General features: G+C 39.3%; 1 protein-coding gene across 2 annotated transcripts in view; it reads right to left on the bottom strand.

Moving 5' to 3' along the window:
- Positions 1-14437: 14437 nt before the first annotated feature.
- The window catches only part of ADGRD1 (adhesion G protein-coupled receptor D1), a 161279-nt gene continuing 152285 nt past the window's right edge, over positions 14438-23431 (bottom strand). For both annotated transcript variants that reach the window (XM_030026639.2, XM_030026640.2), the window contains 4 exons: positions 22879-23005; positions 21607-21648; positions 18726-18818; positions 14438-18033 (listed from right to left, as the gene is read on the bottom strand). In XM_030026639.2, coding sequence (XP_029882499.1) covers positions 17938-18033; positions 18726-18818; positions 21607-21648; positions 22879-23005 — 358 coding nt within the window. In that variant the 3' untranslated portion in view covers positions 14438-17937. The remainder of the gene's footprint in view (positions 18034-18725; positions 18819-21606; positions 21649-22878; positions 23006-23431) is intronic.

Below are 23431 nucleotides of genomic sequence, written 5' to 3'. Positions count from 1 at the left end.
ACGTCAATGTCTCATCCAGTTCCAGAATAAGACATGACATAAATCCTACTGAAGTAGTTGGAAGACTTTCAAACAATTTACTACATCAGGCTTCCAACTGGAGGACTCATCAACTAAAATGGGATGGTATTCAGTTATTTGTATCACTTGTAGCATATTATTAATAATTTTTGTAATTTTTGAGTAATGCCACAGATTATATTTATTCAAAATATCTGTAGCTTTTCTATGAGCAAAATCCTTCAATCCCAAAATTTCTCATCCTGTAAACTGCCAGTCAAATTATGACAGTCTTATGGCAACCTGTTTTTTTCTGCTTCACTTTCCTCTGTTTAACTGGAAGATAAGAGATACAAGGAAATTAAAAATAATGCAAATGCAAGATAAGAATTCTAGTCAAGTTTTAGGAGGTTTTTTTGTTTGTTTGTTTGGTTGTTTTTTTTGAGAATTGGGGCATTTCTCAAATAAGATACAATAACCTCAGCATGCTCGTGAGAATATTATCATCAGAATTTCCATGCTATAGACCATCCAGAAAGACATGTACTTGAGAAGAAGAAACACAGTAGATTTCAGGTAGCCTAGATGTAACCATTATTTATCACTCTCATGCATCTGATTTCAATTTTGTATAAATGCTCATATAAAAATAATAATTTTTGAATCTGTGCTGTTATACAAGAGTAGCATTTGACCCTTCTTGAATTTCTCTGACTATTAAAACTGACTTATGATGGAAGAGCTTCTGCCATTCCACTGTAGCTTTCTGACTGACTCCATAATTTTTGGTATTAGCCCTAAAAAGACTGTCTTGGTTTTTCTTTCTTTTTTTTCCCCCACAAAAAATTCTGTTCACTTTCTGTGATGATCTTAAATGATTACACCAGGCATATGCTGCTAATGCAGAAATGAGGTGAAAGCAAACGAGGCCTACAACTCTGTACATTCCAAGCAGATGTTATATGGGCAGCGTCCATGTCCTCAATGCACCAGGACAGCCCCTGCACCTCCAGAGGCAAAAAAGCAGCACTGCTGGTATCATGCAAGGATATAATCAGGTCTAGCAACCTGAATTATCTTCTTGAAACAGGTATTCCCTCTCAGGTGCTGGGTTCATTCATAAAAAAGTGTAGTTCTCGTATCGCCTGAATCAGTGCTTATTATAGTACAAATACTGCCCAGGCTGCCCTGCTGTATTGTGCTGGTTAATGTTGTTTCTCTATGGTTGTTGATCCTCCTAAGACTCATTTCTTTGAAAAAGTCACAAATGTCTAAGTACTGCCAGCTTTTGTAAGCATCCTGACATTTCAAAGACAGGACTGATCTACTGGATTTGCAGTTTGCAGCAAGGTTGCAGATAAAAAAAAGTCTGATATTAAGGCCAAAATAGCTCAGATTTTCAAATCTACAAGTTTAAAGGTATGTATAAATATTGATATATACCAGTGTGCTTACAGAGATCTCTCAAGAATAGCAGACTTGCATCTGACTTACAATTTGACTTATAGTTGGGAAACAGGAGTTCAGCTGAAATAGACAACTGAGGTTATATTAACTCAATAAAAAATGTAGGGTCTAACTCAAAAAATCCAGCATCTTTTCACAGAAGTCAAGTGATTTTCTCATTTGTCTGGCCAGCTTCTATCAAGTTCATTACTCTTTCTTGATTAAATCTTTTCTAATGATTTCTGCCTGAATGTGAAGTGGAGAAAGGGTAGTCACAAATCACTCCTTAGACAGACTCTGACAGCAATGTATATGACTCATTTATGTTCAGCTGGATGTAAGTCTTTAATTCTTCTTCTTAACTGTAAGGGAAAGGGTATCATCAGCAACAAATATCCTAAGGGTGTAAATTCTAAGAAAGGAAATTTCTACTATGTTATAGCTGGCAGTAATTAGAAAATTGGAAAAATGTTGCGAGTTTATCAGGAATAAATATAATAGTGAAAAAAGGGAACCAGTGTAATAATACTAAACATTTAAGTTATTACAGTCCATTTATCTCATCGAATTTATTTATCTGAAGGAGAACAAAAAGGCAACTTTTGCCTCTTTGGTGTATTTCTATAACTGGAGTCTATAAACAGTTTGGTCTGTGAGTTGCAACACTTGAAAATTGTCGTGGTTTAACCCCAGCCAGCAACTAAGCACCACGCAGCCACTCGCTCACTTCCCCCCCACCCAGTGGGATGGGGGAGAGAATTGGGGGAAAAAAAGGTAAAACTTGTGGGTTGAGATAAGAACAGTTTAATAAAACAGGAAGGAAGAAAATAATAATTATAATAATAACAATAATAAAATGACAACAGTAATAATAAAAGAATTGGAATATACAAAACAAGTGATGCACAATGCAATTGCTAAGCACTAGCCGACCCATGCCCAGTTATTTCCTGAGCAGTGATCCACCCTCCCCAGCCAACTCTACCCAGTTTATATACTGGGCATAATGTCACATGGTATGGAATACCCCTTTGGCCAGTTGGGGTCAGGTGCCCTGGCTGTGTCCCCTCCCAGCTTCTTGTGCCCCTCCAGCCTTCTTGCTGGCTGGGCATGAGAAGCTAAAAAATGCTTGACTTTTAGTCTAAACGTTACTTGGCAACAACTGAAAACATCAGTGTGTTATCAACATTCTTCTCATACTGAACCCAAAACATAGCACTATACCAGCTACTAGAAAGAAAATTAACTCTATCCCAGCCGAAACCAGGACAATGAGTAATAGGCACCTTCTGGCCTGAGTAGAGTGACTTACATAGAAAGAGTATCCTATTCAAGACCAATAGCTACACAAGGTTTTTGGTGCAATCAGATCTGTCAGTGAAAGATATAGGTAAATTTTCCTTTTATCCAAAGGATACTATTCTTATGTTCTAGCCTCAATACTGGCATAGCGTTCATGCAGATACCTAACACTATGCACTTTGCTTAGCTTTACATGTTCAGGTGCTACCAGATAGGGGTGTGAGAAACTTGTTGCAGTGGGAACCAGAACTGTTTCTTATTCTGGAATAGGCAGGTCTTAATTTGCATTGCATTAGCATCTTAACTTTATTTAGATTTAAACGTGTTAGAAAATAGAGGTGGATGCTACCCTAGTCTGGACAGTGGAGTTGGGTTGCACGTATCCATTTCAGGATCACAGTGTTCGAAGGATGCATGCTTCGCCAGGCAGCAATAGCTGAGAGAGAGAGAAGGGTTACAGCCTCCTTAGCTCCTCTAGTAAACCTGTGCTTACATAAAATTAAATGTGTGCTAGGTGCAGAATAGCAACTTCCCTCAGTTTGGCCTTCCAGATAGAAGGGAGTGAAAAATATTCTTTTTCCCCTCAACCACCTTTTGTCTGTTTCATCTGTTATTTTTCTTTTGTCTACTTTTCCTCATAAGGCTGATTGATTGATTGTTTTTGAGAAAGAACTGGGCTGCTCTAAGCAAGGTAAAAAACATGAGCTTTTTCTCCCACTTTCCTTATATAAATGAACATTTCTTATTCTATTATTTGCTTTGTTGCCAGCTTTTATCTGTAATTTGGATCATAAACCAGGACTGCCTTTTTTTCAGGTAGACTGAATAATATAATGGCTGGTAAATTGTGATGATATTTTTCTTTTTTTTTTTTCTTTTGTTCTGAATTTTTTGGTGTTTCAAAATAGATTTGGGAACTATTCATACTCTGTAGAAAAAGCAGAAACAAAAGCATTTTATCCTCTTCATTTCTGACTGCAGTGTCTGGTTGTCTTAACATGTTGTCTTTCCCTTTTTTACTGAAAATCAGAGAGGGCTTTTTTCAGTGATACTAGTGTGAGTCAAGGCCTGATACAAAGCTTACGGCTGTTAGTACGAAAAATTTCTGTCACCTTCCACTGGTGCCGAATAAGGCTGGGAATCTTCCCGTACAGTGAGGGATTTGGGTGCTTGCATAGGAACCCTGGCTTAAGGCTCTGCTTAAGAACAGCCTCCAAAAGAAGATGGTCAAATGTTCCTTCAAGATTGATATTAGCAGGTTCTGAAGTGGATGACACAGTGCAAGGGGTGCTGAGAAAAGGGGCAGAAAAAGGAAAGCCCAAATATTAAGCAGGAAAACCAGATTTTAAGATGGGTGTCTATATATTAAATATCTGTCCTCTACTTTTTGGAGAACTGAACCTCCGCTCTGCTCTCCAGAGCAACAGTTTCTTCTTTGCTTTCCACTTTCCCTGGTTTCCCTTCCACAACTGTCTACAGGAATATCTGTTAAGGAGCCAGACTCGGGGATAGAACTAAATCCAGGGCCAGGTGATTTAACTTCAGTCATGGACATTCACAGGTTATCAGTTCCCTGGTAATTCCTGAATTAAAACTTTAATAGCAAATTTTCAGTCCCGTTAGGAGAGAAAAAAGACTAGGATATTTTAATTGTTTTCATAGTTGCCTTATAATGACACAAACTGAAGCATTACATGGAGTCAGTCTTCTTGGTCATGTTTTGAAAAAGGGTTACTAGGTAGTAAGTTTATTTCATTCCTTTACTATGTTTTAGTAAATGATTATTTCTTCCTCCCTCCCCTTAAAAATTTCTTTCAAGCAATACCATTAACATATGGTATGAAGAAAAGTCTTTCTGCTGTTGGTCTGGATTCCTGTCACCTTTTCCTTATCTTGTGGCAGTGTGAATGTCCCTTTAGACTATATTCCCTTTTGGAAAATGACCCCCAAAGTTTAAGGGTACATACAACTACCAATACCACAGGTTTCTGGTTTTGATTCTGGCCTTTAGACACTTCCATTGTATAAATACTTGTGATTAATAAAAATAGGTTATAGAGCCACTTCCAGAAACTCCTCTTACTAGTTAGTCATAGTGCCAGCACAAGGACCAGCAAGTAAACTCAGGGGGAGCTGTATCACAAAAGAAAGCTTTTACTGTTTATTGTTCACTGAGTTTGTGTGCTGCCTTTCCACACCCACCCTACTTACCAGCAAGGAGACTGGCTATTACTTTGTGTTTATGCAGCCTTGTTTCTTGCTAGCCCCTAAACACTGCTGTCATCAACAGTATTATTTGCATTTACAATAATAATAATAATGAATAGCAAGTAAGCACTGTAAATACTGCACACAAAACTGCTCAAGAAAATACTTTTCACAGATCAGGGCACAGTTTACTGCTCTGTCATTAAATCTCCTGATATCTCCTCAACTGCTAAAGAGAAGTGAATGAATTTTTGACTGAGTTGCAATGGGTTTTACTGCATTCATCATCCTGTAGAGCCATCAAGGCATTTCTGTCATGCCTATTATTATGGTACCTTGGCTCCTAGAACAGTGAAACTTAATTCCTTATTGACTGAGGCCCACGGAGGACTAATGTGAGAGCAGGAAAGTTGGGGTCTCTGCCAGCAGTTGGAGGTAATTGAGTCCAACCAGTGGTAGGAGGTGGAGTATTGCTGGCCTGGGGCAAGCTGCTAATTAAAAGATGCTTTTCTGGTAGCTTATGTCAGAGGAGCCCTGACATAACCTTCAGTAAGGGGCCTCTTTATTTCTCTTGAATGCCAATGAAATTATTAATAAGAAGATCAATTTTAAGTGCTGCTCCCAGTTTGGGTTGCCATGGAGATGGCTGACCTGCCATTAGAACAAGGCAGACTTGGGGAGCAGCCCCTGTGTGCTCACTGGTGGCTGAGCGTGTTCTGTGACTTGGATGAAAATGCAGCAGATTACAACTGTGCATATCTGATGCACTGGTTCTCTTGTTAGAGAACCAGTTTTGATAAATTCAAACCAGCTACTTATCAGTTTGTACCCTTGATCTAGCTGTATGGGAAAAATACCTTCCATAGAAACTGGTATGTTAAGAGCCCCAACATCAACCACATGCCAAGTTCAAACCATAAAAGCAAGTAAGGCAGCAAGAGGGTCTGTTCAGCCAGCAGCCGTCTACCAAAACACCAGGCCAGCCCAGAAAGAAGCAGGGGGGCAGAACCATGCTGAGCCAAAAAGTAGAGAGGGGAGGTAAGGACTGAATCAAAGCTCTCAGCAGGGCTGCAGAGTGGGTTATTAGCTGCTAGAGAAGTCAGCCAGAGACAGACCCTCAGGTGGCACGAGTTGCCATAACTTAATTGGTGCCAATTCACAGCACTTCAGGATCTACTTTGCGGAGCCATCTGGGCTCATGGAGAGGATGTTTTCAGAAAGCTCTCGGCCAAGTATGGGTTTCTGTAAGTGAGTGTTTACAAATAAGCCACTTACCACCTGGGCTTTGTAGATAGCCACAAATTTCTCTTTATCACATAACCTCAGTCTCCCTAGCCAGGCAGAGCAATGTCAGATGCTAAAGGGAAAAAGTAAAATGTAGGCATTGCAGAAATGGACATCTACAGTACCTGATGCAAGTGCTGGCAAGACCAAGTAAGAAATGCCCAAGGAGTTAAATAAACTGAAGAGGTATTTATGGACAGGGAAGTAACCAGCTTGAAAGAATGAAGAAGGGAACAAGAACTGTGAACGTATTTGATTACCATGAGCAGACACCAGCTGCCTCACACACCCTAGACAAATACAGTTTGACTTGTAATTAATTTCATTGTGTAAAACCCACCATCTGTAGGAAGAAAAAGCAGAAGGTAGAAGTGGAGGTAGTACAAGCTCTTCCCTATGCCAGTCCCAAAATTAATACTGCAAAAGCAGCAGTACCTGTAGACCATGTAGGAGATAAATGCTTATAGTTTATGACATCTGCTCTGGCTTCACTTGAATAGATAACGCCAGGTAAGTAAATGAAACAGAAGAGTTTGGGGAGTGACAACACAAGTAACTAAAAAGATAAATTGTTCTTAAAGCAGTCTGGGAGGTGCCTAGTGGTAGTGATGCACTTTAAAAAGAATGTTAATTGCCAAATAGATGAGATAACTGGAATTTGGGAGTTTAAAATGTGTTTATTTTAAAATGTCATGAACTAAACATACACTTTAAACTGAAAATGCAATAAGGATTAAAAAAATGTTTGCAACTAATTGTCAGATCATAAATTTAGGTTTCAAATTGCTCAAAACCAGGATTCTGTCCATTTGTGCAGTTAAAAAAGTGGGCCATAGTTCTAGTCCAGCCCTTGTGCTCTGCAGAGAAATCATACAGACCTAAGCACAGTAATTAATGTAGCTATGAGGAACATTGAAGTAACATGAAACACACCAAATCTTTCAGCCTTTCTTTCTACAAAGTTTTCTAGTTCTCAAACAATTATCAAGCTACTAGGGCTTTAACAGCACTCACTCTTGAAGGCTGCTTGAACAAGGGTGGTTTAACATGGATTGCAACTTTATTGGTGTAAAGAGACACACTTTACAAATTTTTTATACTTTTCAACTCAAAGTCAGAAGTGGGCAGAAGCTCTCTACTTGACTGGAACTGTATCAATGGTAGAAACAAAATAGCTTTAGAAACAGTTATAGTAGGGATGATGGGGTGCTTATGTCCTAGACAGAAGCAGAGAGGTCCTGGTTATACAGATGATGTGTTATTATGCTTTAGTATCACTGTTATCATGTATGAGAATTTTATTGTTTTCTGGCAGGAATAACTTGAAGGAGTAACAGTGGTTTTGGCCATGACAGCAGGTGACCAACACTACTGTGGTTTATGGGAATTTCTTATTTAGCAGAAGAGTAAATATTGCTCCTTTTGGTGCTTCCCATCACCCCTGCCCCTCTGAGGCAGGTAGCTCCATTCCTCTGAAAAGGGGGGTTAATGCGCACTCTGACCCATCAGCAGATCCTGTGCGTCTCACTGTTTCTGCAGGGATGTTTCTTGACTGAAATCAGATATTTTTGGCCAGGCTCCTACCATGCTGGCAACCAGGGAGAGTTTGAAGATGTGTATATGCAGGGTGTACTTTGTACATCACTTCCATATTACAAAGTGAGTTGCTGTCCACGGCCCTTGGCCCAAACGAAGAATAAGGCTGCAGCCTGCTTTTGTATTACTCATTTTGCATGGCAGTTTTCTGGGTTTTTCTTTGGGGCTTTTTTCCCTTAAACTGCATCTCAAAGTTCTTACTTTCTCATCTTGGAAAGTACAATGTTTCAGGAATTATAGTACACAGACGGAAACTGGAGTTTAGCTGTTTTGAGCTTCCCAATGAGCATTTCTTGTAGTGCCATTACTGAGGCTGTTATCTGAAAAATAGCTCTATTAAATGAAGAGCTTTGATATGTAGGAAGAAAATTATCTGATATTTCTTTCCATGTTAAATTATTGTACTGATGCACATCCAGGAGGGACTGCATTTTTCTTGTAGAAAGAACAGTTAGGTGTTAGATGTTCATTGGACCAAACATTTTCTTAATGGGAAGATGTTATTAAAAGTTGCTCTACAAAATGTTTTGTTGTTTGTCATCGCGAGTTATGGCTAATGTAACAGTTACAGCGGAAAGAGAGACTGTTATTTCACAAAGTTTGCTCTGCACACACGCGTGAGCTCTGCAGAAGGATGTGGGTGGCTGAAGGAAGAGGACAGCAGAGCGGGACGCAGGGTGTGGGGGAGCGAGCGATGTGCCACCATTTGCACCGCTGCAGGAGAGCAGGTACCTGGTGCTGTGTCAGACTGGGGAGCCCGCTCGAGGTGGGGAGCCTTGCTTCAGCCTCAATGCAAGACTGCTGTGCTTGCGGGAAACAGGACTAAAGATGTTTTCCTTGCCTCGTGCTTTCTTCCAGTTGCCTAAGGCAAGTCCCTCTCCTTGCGCAAGCTTTAGTGAGGACTTTTGTTAGACACCTGTGCATTGCTCTCATCCAAGGCTGAGCCCCAGAGCAGAGCTGTAATTGCACAAGGCAGCGAGTGCTGGACTACAGGCTCTTCAGTGCCTGGGCTTGTAGTGCCTGCTCCTTTCACGGGTCTAGTCGGTTGATAGACTAGAAAATAAGTTATTTTGGAAGGTCCGTTGATTTCAACTGCCATGGATTCAAAGAGAAATTACTCATAGAAGTGACTTTCTTGAAGTCATGGTGCAACTATTACCCTTTACTGTCCACTGAAATCCTCCTAAGTGGCTACTGTGATCCAAATAAGCTCTGCTCTTAAGATGGCAGAGCACAGCATGAGTTATTTTATTTTGCAGCACAAACGTATCCTGTATTGAGTGTCTGAGGCAGGCAATTCAGTAAGTGTAAATAATAACTGATTTTGACAGAAATGCCTTGTACACTAGAGACCCTTCAGACAAGCAGAGAGTGGCTTTCACACATTTTTTTCCAGCTACATTGTAGAACAGAATGCAGAAATCCAGATTTGTGACACTCTGGGTGATTCCTGCTCCTCTACTGGAAAAAACAGAAAAGACCGCACTGTTTCACTGGTGTGGCTTTTGCTTGTGACAAATGCATTGACGTGACTTTTTCTGTGACTATTCATTTTCCTTAATGGGTTTGAGAGAGAGGAAGTTCCTTGACAGTATTATGGAAAGAAGCAGCAACCACACTATGGCAGAAAGGAGGTATAAGGCATGTGAAATATCCTGGCCCTGCAGCTGTTCTGTAGAATGAAATGCTGTACTCTCCCCTGCAAAATGTAAATGATGCAAATTCCATCTACTGTGGGGCAATCTTTGATTTTAACCGGGGGAGGGTCTCTCCTCAAGATGATATAAGCAGTGAAAGAAAACAGGACAATACAGGAAATAAATATAATACATACCATGCACATACCGTGAACAAAAACACAGCTCTGCACATGAGATGTGCTTGTTCAGTGAGGTAATGATGAAGCATTTACTGATACAAATGGGGGGGGGCTCACCATCTGACCTCCCCTGTCTTGCCCGGTGTCTCTGTGTGTGCACAGCTGACAACGCAGCGTGCTGCAGAAACCCCTGCAGAAATCCAGGATTGGCAGCAGGAAAGTCTCATGGGGTTTTGTGCTGACCATATAGCAGCTGTAACGCTCAGGGGCTCTCGGTGAGAACCACTGTGTGGTACTGTGCTCTGCCACACGCTTGCTGGCTGAAGGCACGTGGGAGGTTGGTGAGAAAGTCTGCGCTCATACGGGATCTGGTGCCGATACGTGGACAGTCGGTGCGTAGAGGGGAGGTCGATGAAAGTGGATGTGGGAAAGTGTTGCTGGGAGCTGCATCCGATATTAGAGCCTCCCCAGCTGGCTGGGGCAAGTTAAAGCAGAAAAATGTTTTCTACAGCAGACTTTGCTGCAAAGACTCACTGAAGCTAATGGGTGTATCTATGAAAAATTTATTCTGTTCAGTAGAGGTTCGTGTGTGTGTATAACCACCATATTCAAAAGACGAATATTGCAAGGAGATTTGGCTGTCAGTATTTCCAGAGCACTGAACAACTCATTCTGGATATGGGATCTTCAGATATGGCTCCTTAACACTATCACAATTTAGGCAATTATTAGTTGCTGGTATTATCAACATTTTACTCAAACTATTTTCTTCTCCACACAAAGCACATCTTCTGCATGGTGATACTCCTCTGTGTACCATTAGCCCTACACAGGACTTTTGACATCTTTAACTTTTCTTTTTCAGGCTGTGATTGAACACTGTTCCTAACAACTGATGAGCAGTGAAGGCTTTGGCAAGCTGCTTAGAGAGTTCCCAACATTAAACTAATTTTTTGCCAGGTGATAAGCAGCCACTAGTTTTGATATCCCCTTAGTTTGAAGGTATAAGAAATTATTTATAACATCACCAAATAATGGATAGTCTGGCTTTTAAGAACTAATTCTGAGAGACTTTTTGCATGCTGTATGTTGATTTGCTGTTATTAGCAGGCAATATTGAGCAGCCTTTTAGGCATATAAAAACATAAGACTGAAAAATATCCCTACATCTTTGGGTTGATATGTAAACATGCAGTGTATTCTATTAACTACACATCTGAGATTTTAATGCATAATAAACAATCCAGATGCACAATATTCAGCTCACCAATTGTGAAACTTAGCCCACAGACACTTTTTTCTTTATATTTATGACCTTTGCTGCTGCAGAAATCTGTCTGCACAAATATTCACAGATGCTAAGCCTCAGACCCTAAAGCCTCCCACGCAGTCATCAGCAGAAAGTATGAAAGACCCATGGGTCAGTATGAGGATTGAGCTTTGCCCTTTTTCCTCTATGAGCACGTGCTCATATTCCCCCTTCCTTTTTTTTTTTTTTCTTTTGGAGATGGCAAAATATGACAAATTAGTGAATACATGACTGGCTAAGTGAGAAGACGTGTTCACATTTAGTTGACCTGTGCAGAATCTGAAAGAAAAATGCCAGAAGGAAACATGCTATAGTCAACATAATATGAATTTTAAGTTATCAAAATCTCAGATTTTCCAAGGAGCATTCCATCTTTGCTGCTTAACTTGAGACACTTTGGGAGGGTAAAAATTTTGTTTTGTTTTGTTGTGCTTTTTCCTCCAGAATATTATGAGCACAAACTAAAACTTAAAGTTTTTGCAGTGACAGAGTTGCTTATTGTGCTTCAATTTTTTTTTTTTTTTTTTTTTTTTTTTTTTTTTTTTTTTTTTTTTTGGCTTGAACTGTTTTATGCATTATTCCATGTTTGTAAGTAGAGATAAACAAATTCTTAGCTTGGAGCATGCTTAAAGAAACACATGCAATGCCCAGTGAAGCCTGCTTTTGTACAGTAACCACAGAAAATACTATGGGGAGAGAAAATTTCAGTTGCCTTTGGTACAGGTAAATTAGACAGCCTGAAACTACTATATTGGGAATTACCCTTAGTAAATTAGCAACTGGTCAAGGAAGCTGTTTGGTAAAGATACACTGAACAATGCCTCAAAGCCACCCTTATGACTCAATATTTCTGTCATGTGTCATCACCTGGTGAATATGCTGATGTCAGTGGTGCATTCAGTATTGTAATCACCCTTGACAAGATGAAATATGGCCTCTGAATTCCAAGAACATATGGGATTATTGAGAAAGAAAATTGTGTGAACAAGGGCAATTATAGCAATAACTATCCATGACATACTACACTGAGTCATCCAAGCATAACATAGATATAATGAAAATATTTTAAAGGCAAACATGATGTAAACCAGTGCCAAAATTATCTAATTTATTATTCTGTCATGAATGATAAATGTTAAAAATACCCTTTACATTTCACAGAATAGCATGAAAACATTCTTTTAGGTATGGCTTGCTACATGATTTAGAGGGATACAAAGGGAGGAAGGTTTCTTTGTAATAGGTATTGAAAGATGATGAAACACCTTTCTCATCTAAATTCCAATCTTTAATTTTTCAGGATATAATTGCTTTAGTTATTCTTCATCACATAATTCCCTTCCTATTTAACTTCCCATCATCACCCCACCACATCTACACAGCTATGGAACATAGAGGAGGCAGCTGGCAGCCTATTAATCATAATAGAACTAGCTTTAACCTTGAAAATACGTCATCTACTGAATTGCACCTCTATGATGATAAGCTTTTGGAGCTGTTTGTTCTTTGAGATGTAACATTTCTGGATTTACATTATCATTTTCAGATAAAAGTGTAGTAGTAATAAAGTTTTAATGCAATATGCATTAGTCAAAAAAAAAATCACAATTTTTGTAATGTACTTCATTATGACCCATTGCCCTGCTATAGCATGAAACTAGTCCTAGAGCCAAAGCTTCAGTCTCTGAGCCACTCAAGTGAGGCCTGAACCTTGGGCTGGTTTTCTGCACTGACTGTACTAAATCCTAGATGATCTCTTTCTGCTGGTAAGGCTACAAGTTGGCTGTCCGGAAGGTAAAGAGGAATCCCACCTACCTGATGCAGCTCTGAGGCATCATCAAAGTCATTCCCTGCTTTTGCCCTGATGCAGCATATGTGGCAGGTGGACCTGCTAGCCCTACTTACTCCACACGCCAGGATGCTCCCATGTGTACATTAGACTCTGCAGGCACAATAAGAAGGACATCTCTGCAGCTGTTAGAAAAAAGTCCAGTGGAGAAATCTCGGTCCTAATGCTGTAGCAATTAACAGATGCTTTCCATTGTAACAGGACACAGCGGAGCGTTAATATGTAACGCAGTGGTTGGGGGGACAGGGCGAAGGTTAGGGGCCACACTGGACAATGCTTTTGTCTTCAGCACTGGAGCCAGCAACAGGTGAAAGAACAAAACTTACTGTGTAGCATTAGTATTTAATAATAAATGCTCTGTTTGTCACTGTGAGTTTCAAAGCACTTAAAAAAGAGGGCAGTATCATTATCTTCATTTCACTGATGGGATAAACACATAGTCAGGAAAAGTTACTTGCTGAAGGTCACACAGCAGGGTAACAGCAGAGCAATGACAAAACCCCTGGCATTTCTGAAACACCATCCTTTCTGACCATGCCTGCGTTCCCAGGCATCCAAAACATGGATAGTTGGTGGCGGTGGATGGTTGCTACAGTTACTTGGCTGCAGGAGAGTGCAAACTGCCATGGAAAGTTAACTGTTGTGTGTGCAGCCCTTTTCGATCCAGCAAATTGTCTGTCCCCCACCACAGAAAACAGAGGACAAGAAGATGCTGGTGTGGTAAATATATATATGGTATATATATGAGGTATATATACATCTTCTGAAAGATGTATATATATATTTTAAATACAGTGTTATTTATATATGTAAAATGTGTGTGTCCACGTATATATCTAACTATAAGTGTGTGTGTGTGTGTGTATAAATATACACACACATATATATAAACATAGAATCATTTAGATTGGAAAAGACCTTTAAGATCATCGACTCCAACCATTAACCTAGCACTGCCAAGTCCACCACTAAACCATGTCCCCAAGCACCACATCTACACGTCTTTTAAATACCTCCAGGGATGGTGACTCAACCACTTCCCTGGTCAGCCTGTTCCAATGCTTGACAACCATTTTGGTGAAGAAATTTTTCCTAATATCCAATCTAAACCTCCCCTGGGGCAACTTGAGGCCATTTTCTCTTGTCCTATCGCTTGTTACTTGGGAGAAGAGACCAACACCCACCTCGCTACAACCTCCTTTCAGGTAGTTGTAGAGAGCTGCTATATTCAGAGATTTGGTAGAATGACAAGTTTCCCCTTTAAGTCTGAGACAGAATCCGTCCCATCTATAAATGTCATTTTTTCACCTTAGGAACTGACCTTGACCATGTTGCTGGAATAGTTGTGTTGGAAGAAATAATCTGCAGCAGCTGCTTCGTAAGATAGGCTCCTTTCTTAAAGGGGAGGGAATGACTTTCCTCGGTATATTCTGTGGGTATAAACTTTAATACAAAAATATTGTCTGCACATTACCTAGGCACACCTGACGCATATAGTAGGACTTCTCATATGAGTAAACCTCTGCTTGTTTAATCACAACAATAGTACTCATAGGGAGCCATAATTGTTATGCTGTTGTTTATAACTCATGTCAAAAGAATAATTTGCACAAATACAAAGTTCTTTTAGGAAATTAAGATTTCTTATTTATTTGGGGGAAAAAAAACAACAAACCTAAATTATTTTAATACTTACTGGCAAAGTCATTCTTGCTACATTACCTATTTTAAAACTCACATCTCATTCAATTAAGATTTCATACCATTGACAAAATGATGCTGTCCTGAAAAAAATATTGCAATAGCTGCTATATACAAGCCCATAAATAAACTGCAAGATTTTCAGGCTTCAAAAGACTGAGGACAGGAAGAGATTGTTTAAAGATTCATTTGAACATTTCTTATTCAGTACATTTGCTGCACTCAGTAACAACAAAAATACATTGAATCAAACAAAAAGAATGGACTTAGATGGCAATGGAACACATTTGTACTTCATGGGTTTTTTACTAGTTTATCAAAAAGAGAAGAAACCCCAGCCCCAACCTAGTATTATAAATACAGTGTTCTAGCTCTTAACCTCATGTGACATAAACAACAAGATAAACTGCTTCATCACAAGTAACGTTCAAAAGTTAAAGCATGGGATGCAGGTTATCCACAGTGGATCTCAGTAGATGCAAGATAATAAATGCTCCCTCAATATATAATACATCTATGTCACATTCTAAAGTATAAAACCAAAAACATTTTCATGCTTTTCTTATTTTTGTTGAACAATTTTAAAATATTTTATACCTGGATGAAAAGCAGATTTAGCCCTTTATACTACTGTCATTTGGCACTGTCATTTGTATGTCGCATATTTTTTTCAAATGGACCTTGGTAAGTGACACAGGTGACCAATATACATCAGGACAGGAGGAAATGAAGGCAATGAAAATTGTGTAGAGAGGAATGTTCTTAAAAATTAAGATTTTCTTTTTTTAAAAAATGCTTTTATATGTCCTCTGGTTCATTCACAGCACTGTTTGTGCTATAATACAATGATTATAAGAGAAATTATCAAGGAGGGTCACAGTGTAAAAAAAAACCAACCAAAAAAAACCCAAACAAAAAAAAGCACAACAAAAAACCGCATGCTCCAGTATAAAAAAAATACACTTAAATATGTTGTCTGCACACAATACAAACACTGAAGTCTGTTATTACAGTACTGTTCTGTTACAATCTCCTCCATACATTCCGAGGGCTCCTTCTACTGTGTCTTTTGGGGGAAAAAAATAATCTTTCTCAGGCCATGAAAAGCCCATATATTTGCACAGCTGTAAGACAGTCCCATGTAGAAAAGGCTAGGAAAAAGCCATACGTGAAAGCCAAAATAAAGACATAGCCATTAAGATATTTAGCTTTTACTGACCCACCTTTTAGAGTTAGCTGTCAACAATTTGAGTTATTTAGCAATAGGAAACACAAGATTTGAAGCCTATATATTTCATGCATGTATATGTGTGATATGCAGTATGTCACATTCTGCTCTGTTCCAGCTGCATATATCCAGCATATATCTGGTGAAACTAAGATAATCTCTGTAGAATATTTTCATTTGTAGCCACGGACAAACTTGGGTGGACTGTGGGGTTTCAGTTTGGTGACTATACCAACAAGTCTTGGCCAGGAAGGGGAGAAGGCAGAAAAGATTGGTCCGAACTGAAACAGATCATTTTTTGTTAGTGCAGGAAGGAAACATGGAGAAAGCTTGTTTTGGATCAATCAAAAGTGAAATGCATTGATGTTTTCTAAACTTTCAACTCCATGTCTTTTGGATGAAACACTTCACTAAATTCAGTCCCAATTGATGAATGTTTCCTGTTCCCTAAAGATCAATTTACTTTTATTTTCTTTTTTACAAATCTACTATACGATAAACAATTTCCATCCTGCACACTAGGGTGCAAATACCTTTTCTCTTGGAAATCAATAGCAGATAGCTTGCCAGATTCACTGGGACCAGAAATGGTCTGAGCTGCTGAAGATACAAACTTTTAATTAAGAAAAGAAAAAAACAATGCAAAACCTCTTAGCAAAAAATGAGGTTGAAGATTTGCATATTTCCCTCCTTTTGTAGTATTTTGATAGCCCAGTGTATTAGGAAAGCTAATTACCTTGGTGATTCCTGAAAACCAGTATACGCAGTCCATTAGGGAGACAGCTACTGCAAACAAGGAAGAGCTGGGTGGGGATAAGGAGTCATGGTTGCAAAGCCACTCTGCAAAGGGGGGCTCATCTTTGGAAATTGCTCTGGAGACCCTGGCTGCTGAGTAAATCCTAGAGCAAGACACATACTTAGGGGCTCTGACCACCTCCGGGGCTTATGGTTTGCGCTACCCCCAGCTGGAAAGGTGCAGTGTTGGCACAGCCGAGATTGCATCCCCTTGTGCTCCAAACATCACTTCTGAGAACCTACAAAACACTGGTCAAAAGAAAAATTACAGTGTTTTTTTCTCCTTAAAGATACTTCATAGCAGTACTAAAGCAGAAGCTATTAAGTGCTGAGCAGAATTTAAAACCACAAAAGACTCTGCAGAGACCTATTTAAAAGATGTCTGTAGGTAACAATACATAGGCTTATTTGTAGTCTGGCTGTCTTCACAGTATATCATTGTGTTACATTTTTGTGGTTGGAATTCAGTGTCTCAATTTGACCAGTAAAAGGAGAAAGATAAGTCACAGTGCCAGGTTTTGATTTCCAAAAGCTACAGTGCATTTGTCAAATGCATTTGATGGACAGTTGTTGATTGCATCCAAATGCTTCAGGCAAAGCAATACAAATACATTGTATTACGATATGTCAGCAGACACGAATCAGCGATAGAAATGCTGTGGACTGCTATAGGACAACCTTAGCCTTTTCTGCCTTTTATAGATATGATGTAAACAGGAATATCTAAAATACTGATAGGCCATGTATAGAAGTATTACGTTACATATGCTGTTTATAAGCATAGAGACGTACGTATATATTAGCTTTGCTAATTCCACGCCCATGCTGGGAGCTGAGTAGCTGGAACCTGCTTCTCCCTCAAGTCCTGGCTTCCTTGTAGCATTTAAATTAATCATCACACTATGTATTTTGAATAAGCTTCACTTCGATAATTGGATTCTGTAAGGTAATAAATGTAAACTGAAAGTGCACAGCAAGACCAGAATAGCCCCATTACAACATCACAATGGGAAGCATTTCATTTTAGAGCATAAAAATCCATCTTTCCAGAGGTATGTTGCCTTTCCTCAGTTCTGGGAGCTGGAATGATTCAGATAGCAATAAGCCCTTTTTGCGTACCTAGTGTTTTCATCATTGCTGACAAAACCATCCAGTGTATATTTGTGCTAGTTATTTTTACAGATATTGCTAATAGCCAGGTGGTAGAATGTGTTACAGTTTTGAAGGCAAGCAGATGAGGGCTATTTACTCAACAAAACAATATGGCAACTTCCAATTTATTAGGCAGTGATTAAAAAAGCAGTTTTCTACTGGTATTAACAGTGAGAAAAAACTGGTGTACACTGTGTCAGAGCTCCTGAATGTATGGCTTGATTTGCACCGAGAAGCTGGTATTACTGTCAGACTGCTGATAAATCAATGCGGTTGGCTGAATTGGTGCTTTTATCCCAGGTGTTCAGCTTTGTGGGGGTTGTGCCTGGCCTGTTCCCAGTCATCTGGAAAACAAAATAATATTGAAAATAGATTTATTTCTTTTGCTAAACCACTCTTGTCTGGATGAAATAAAAGCTTGAAAACATCTATTCACATTACAGCTTTGTCAGAGTCTTCAGAGCATATGCCATAAAGGATTTTTAAACAGTTATTGCCAGGATCTAATGTGATTGGCAGCGATCACTTAATAACACCTATCACTTCAGAAGTCTGGTTCTTTATAAAAAACAAATGTCTTTTGCCTCAAGACAATTTAAGGAGAGCTAGAAAAGCATATTCACGTGTTGACTTATTTAAGAGTTTATTCCTCTGGCTTAAATGTAAAAGTGCCCTATCAAAAAGCCATCATCATCAGACAAATACATTGCCAAAATGCTGCTTGAATGCATAATATGAAGTCCATTATAATTGGTAAGAATAGTCTCATTGAACCATCCTCCAGAGTTCATAAACCTTTGTTTACCTTTATTTGATAATTTACCAGAAGGCAGAATTTTGTCCTTTGCTTTCAAAACAGATATTGTAGCTCCAACTTAATACTTGCTGATTCCACCTGTCTATACCATACGTTAGGTTAGGTACTAAAAATACTTAGGTGCCTTCTTGTGTCCTGTTCTTTCTAACAGAATTTAATGTGGAACACTATCCAGTACAATAGGGGGGAAAAAAAAAAAAAAAAAGGAGGAATACTTACAATGTCTGAATTGAAAGGTTTCACATTGATGTTGCGAGTCGAACTACTGGTAAGGGACCAGACCTTGGTTTTGTGCTTAAAGGCAGCCCTAACCTTTGGGGGAAAAAAATGAAACCAGATAGAAGATTTCTTTTGAAAAAGTTGTGTTTATTTTCACACATGTAGCTTACAATCATTTCCCCATTATCCTTCCTCCACATTAACGTCACTGTATTAAAAAACAGCAAATAATCCACTCCCACATTTTTCTTTATATTTATGGTTTTATTTTAAATTTTAACTTTACTTTTCAAGTACCCATACTTTAAATAGGAAGCATTGTATAACCTCACTTGTTTCTCATTTCATTTTCATGTTATTTGGGTTATCCCATCCTCCTAGATGTCCAAGGTATGACTGTACTAGCATTCATCATGTTAAAGACAAAAAATAATAAAAGCAGAAAAACCCAAATTGCAGGGCATATAAGCATACATCCCCAGTATTTGCAGTTCTGGTTTGAACGATTTCATAAAGTGCCATTATATTGATTTTCAGCAGCTCACTAGGACACTTTCACATTTTCTAACTAAATATGTAGCCCCAGTGTCGTGGTTTAAGCCCAGCACACCAGCCAAAACCAGCACACCCAGGCTGGACCACAAGCTCCCCGATTTGGGCAGGCTCGCCCTGGAGCTGATGCAGCCCTGATGGTGTCCAGATGCCACGAGGACTTAAGCCAGCTGCCAGCCTTTTGAAAACTGAAATTATTTCAAGATGCTGGATGAACTTCCCTATAGATGTAGGAAGATTCTGCACCAAGGTGAAAATAATCAGCTGCATAAAGAAAAGATGGTGAGACAATCATTCTTTAGGCAAGTAGGGGAGATTTATCAAGGACTACTGGCTGGAAGTGATTGACCAGCGTTACGATGTTGTGATAAAGAACGTCTTGTCAGGAGGAGCATAGTCTGAAAAATCTTTTTGAAAGTAATCTTTCCTCCCTGTTCTACACTGGCATGGCATCAGCAACAGTACTGAGTCCAGCATCCCAGGAAAAACAGGGACCAGCTGGAGACATCCCTGAAGAGAGCAGTGAGGGTGATCACAGGTCAAGCAAACACGTTACAAGAAGCTCAGGTTGTTTAATCAAAAGAGGAGACTGTGGGAAGAGAGGGTATGTCTTAAGTCTTCCCTTTCCTTTGGAGAGGAAGGGAATTATCTACTCTTTATACATAGAGTAGCTAAAACAGGAAACAAGAAGATCAGACTGCAGTAAGAAAGATGAAAACTACAATTTAGGAGTGGCAGTAGTGAGGCTAGTGAGGCACAGAGCCAAATTGTTGAAAGAAGTCAAGGGGCTTTGATGACCGAGCTGTCAGGGGTGACACTGGTGCATTGGACGTGTGCCGAGGGAGAGGCTGCTCACGTCCCCATCAGACCCATTCTCCTGTGCTTCTTTATAACGTGTGTGCGTTTCTTGTCCAGCCGCACTGGGAATAAAGATCTCTTTTTTTACCCAATCACTTGGAAATATCTGCAGGTTTCTCTTTACAGTATCTGAGTTTTACTTCTATGGTAAGAACAAAATTCTCAAGAAGAATTCTCGCAGTTTAGCTGAAGAAGTATTTTAGATATGCATAGCATACGATGGAGCCAATAAGACCTGCTCTTAAAAAATGACAGTTCATATTAGCTATATATGAACTGGGTTTTGGCAATACAAATTCAGAAAAGTTTCTGAATTTAATTTCTCGTGAGGTTCCTGGAAAAATGGCAGCAATTCAAATATCTGTATTTGATGTAAGACATTTGAAGTCTGACAGCAGGAAGAAAGCTTTCTAAGCCTGGGGGAGAATAGAATAAAGAAATACCTTTCCTCCTTACCTTTAACCTGCCTGCTTAACATTAGTTGATTTCAATAAAGATCAAGAATTTCATAGTCAGTCCTGACTCTCCAAACTGATTGTAGCAAAGTTCATATCAATGCTTTGCGACTGAATAGGTTGGCAAATATCAATAAATAATAACATCTCCACAGAAGAGCTGGAGTGCTATTGTTGCATAGGAAGAAGCAGCAGGCTATAGAGCAGAGCTACTTAATAGCATCCAGAAGAAAGAGCTGCAGAAGAATCAAAGCTATGTGGGTATTCACTGAGCAGTACCCTCCGCCAGCACGCTGGAAATGGTTTTCATAAGAAACTTTTGTTATCAGTAATACATGTTGCTAAGCATTTTCTGCTGTCTGCCATGGGAGGAGAGGGTGCTGCAAGATCCAGGCCCAGCAGAGATGGTCTCCACAAGCCCCATTTACATCAGCCTTGCCTTGGTTTTACCCCAGTTGCTCTGAGACAGCCTTAATGCAAAAAGATGTCTCTTGGTCTGCTACGAAAACCTGAACTTCCTGCCAAGAAAAATACCTGGAATAGGTTCTACTCTGTTTGGTTTCCCATTAAGGACTGCATGAGCGACATCCAAAAGTATGTTTTGTTGAAAATAATATTTATTTTCCTCTCTGGAACTGCAGATGTAACAAAGCCAGAGGCCCCCCCAGTGGGGACTGCCAGAGTAAGTCCTGCTCCCAACATTTAAGCAACCTCCTTTAGCAGCACAGCCCATGCCCTGCCCAGCCTCTCCAGCCCTCAGGAGGGGCTTAGTCTTGAGCTGCCTTCTCTTATCTCTTTCTTGTTTTTAAACCTTGTTTATGTTAAATAAAATAAATGTCAAGCATGGGTCAAAATGCCACAAGTCACAAAGCCACTAACAGTCATGTATTAATTGAAAGAAAAAAGAAATCAGTAGCATAGCAGGCAACAATAATGGGGAAAGCCTTTTCTTGTTTTACACTCGCATGACTTGAATTTGGCAACACCAAATTTATTAACACCATTTGGTCACATACCTCTGAATTCAGAAGACAGTGAAACAGGAACATGAAAAATCCCTGAAAACAGATAAAAGGGAGAAGGGTGAAAACTGACTGTGAAGAATGAAATACAATAATGTATTTCTTGCAGTATTGTATAAAGCAGATATCGAGTAGCTGGAGATCTATAAATATTGAAGACTAGGCCAAACTGTGCCCCATGTTAAACTGCAGAAACTTGCAGCATTAGGTTGCTATGAGGCTTGTCTGGACCTTTTCTTGTAAAACAGCACCTCCTAAACTTTGGGGTGCTAAAGGAGAAATCTGACTGAAAAGAAGCAGGAATTCTGTTTTCATGACAACAAGAGAACTTTTTGTCTGTGCTTGCAAAGACAAAGGCAGAGGGAGATGCTCTTTGGGAAACACCAGATCAATATTTTTCACAGTAGAAAAGCAAGGTATTAGCACAACAGAATTTTGCTATCTTTGGGGTTTTTGTCCAATGGAAAATGAAAAGGTCCCATCCCCTTTCCCTCCCAAAATAATTTTATTTTCTTCTGGGGAGTATTCAGCCAAACATGTTTTTATTTTGGATGAAAATTGGAACTTTTCTTATCAGCTTATGGGGAGAACTCTGTTGCATTCTTTTTGAGACCATAGTGCTATTTGTTCCTGAGACAAAAAAGGATTTACAGGAGCTCATTTTTTCTTCCCCTTTGTAACCATTATTCAGGAAAGAATAATAACACACCTATAGATTTATGCCTCTACTGAAATGTCTGCTTAAGGCTAAGCAGATGCTTACATTCCTTCTTGGACAGAGCTATTTTTCTGGATTGGTGTATTAAGAAGATGAGGGTCTAGTTGCCTGCATGCAAGAGTCATGTGCAGCATGCAGAATAGCTCCACTTTTCTCCTTATGATGCACCTTTCCCACAGACTTCTCTTTGCTTTCATTTAGTCTCAGTAATGAAGCCTCAAACTGACACTGAAAAACTGTTCTGGTATCTCTGCTGAAGAATCCTGGCTGTAGTACATGATGCTGGAAGAATGAATTTCATTTCTCAAGCTTACTGTCTCATTTATTTAGTTATTGCTACTGGAAACACTAAGGAGTGGGATAAAAGTTCTGTTCATACAGAGACTAAACAATTGCCAGCACTGTATGGTCAGCACAGACTTAAAAGATAGAGGAAGGAACATAGAAAAAATCCAATAAATACAAGCATGTGAAAACATTACTTACGATCCATTTATTGGATCTCAGCAGCAATTCAGTAGCCATAAACTTTCCCACCAGGTACTTACTTGTAGTGAATTGAAAACAGCAAATATATACTGAAATACTAATGCGTGGGCATTGACAGACAAAATCCCAAAGATCCATGAGCTTCCCAAGATTGGTAAGAGAACAGCAACGGCTTTAGCTGTTAGTCTGAAAGAGAAAATGAAAATAGGAAATGTGATGAGACAGTTAAACAAATTTCATCCCCCACACCAGGGAGTTTATCAATTATGTCCTGGCAGCAAGGCAGTGTGTGTATGACTCTCTTCACCATAAAATTCTTTTAATGGGCAAGTCTCTTAATTACTCATTCCTTATCTATAAAAATGGGGATAACAGAACTTCGGTATCATGTGGGATAAATATAGATTGAGAGTCAGTAAGTGAGGGTGCAGGGGAAGAGATGGAGAGATGGTCATATAACTACTGCAGTCATATCTTCAGCTTACAGCGAAGTATCGTTTTGTCAGTGAGGAGTCAAATGTGAGAGTCAAAAACAGAGGGCAGAAACTGAGAACAAATGCAGCATCACATGGAAAAACTAAACCCACTATATCATACATCCAAAATACATTT

Source organism: Aquila chrysaetos, chromosome 9 (genome assembly GCF_900496995.4).
Source record: "Aquila chrysaetos chrysaetos chromosome 9, bAquChr1.4, whole genome shotgun sequence".
Classification (NCBI taxonomy): Eukaryota; Metazoa; Chordata; class Aves; order Accipitriformes; family Accipitridae; genus Aquila; species Aquila chrysaetos.
Note: the sequence above shows the minus strand (reverse complement) of the source record. Positions and strands in the feature narration are given on the sequence as shown.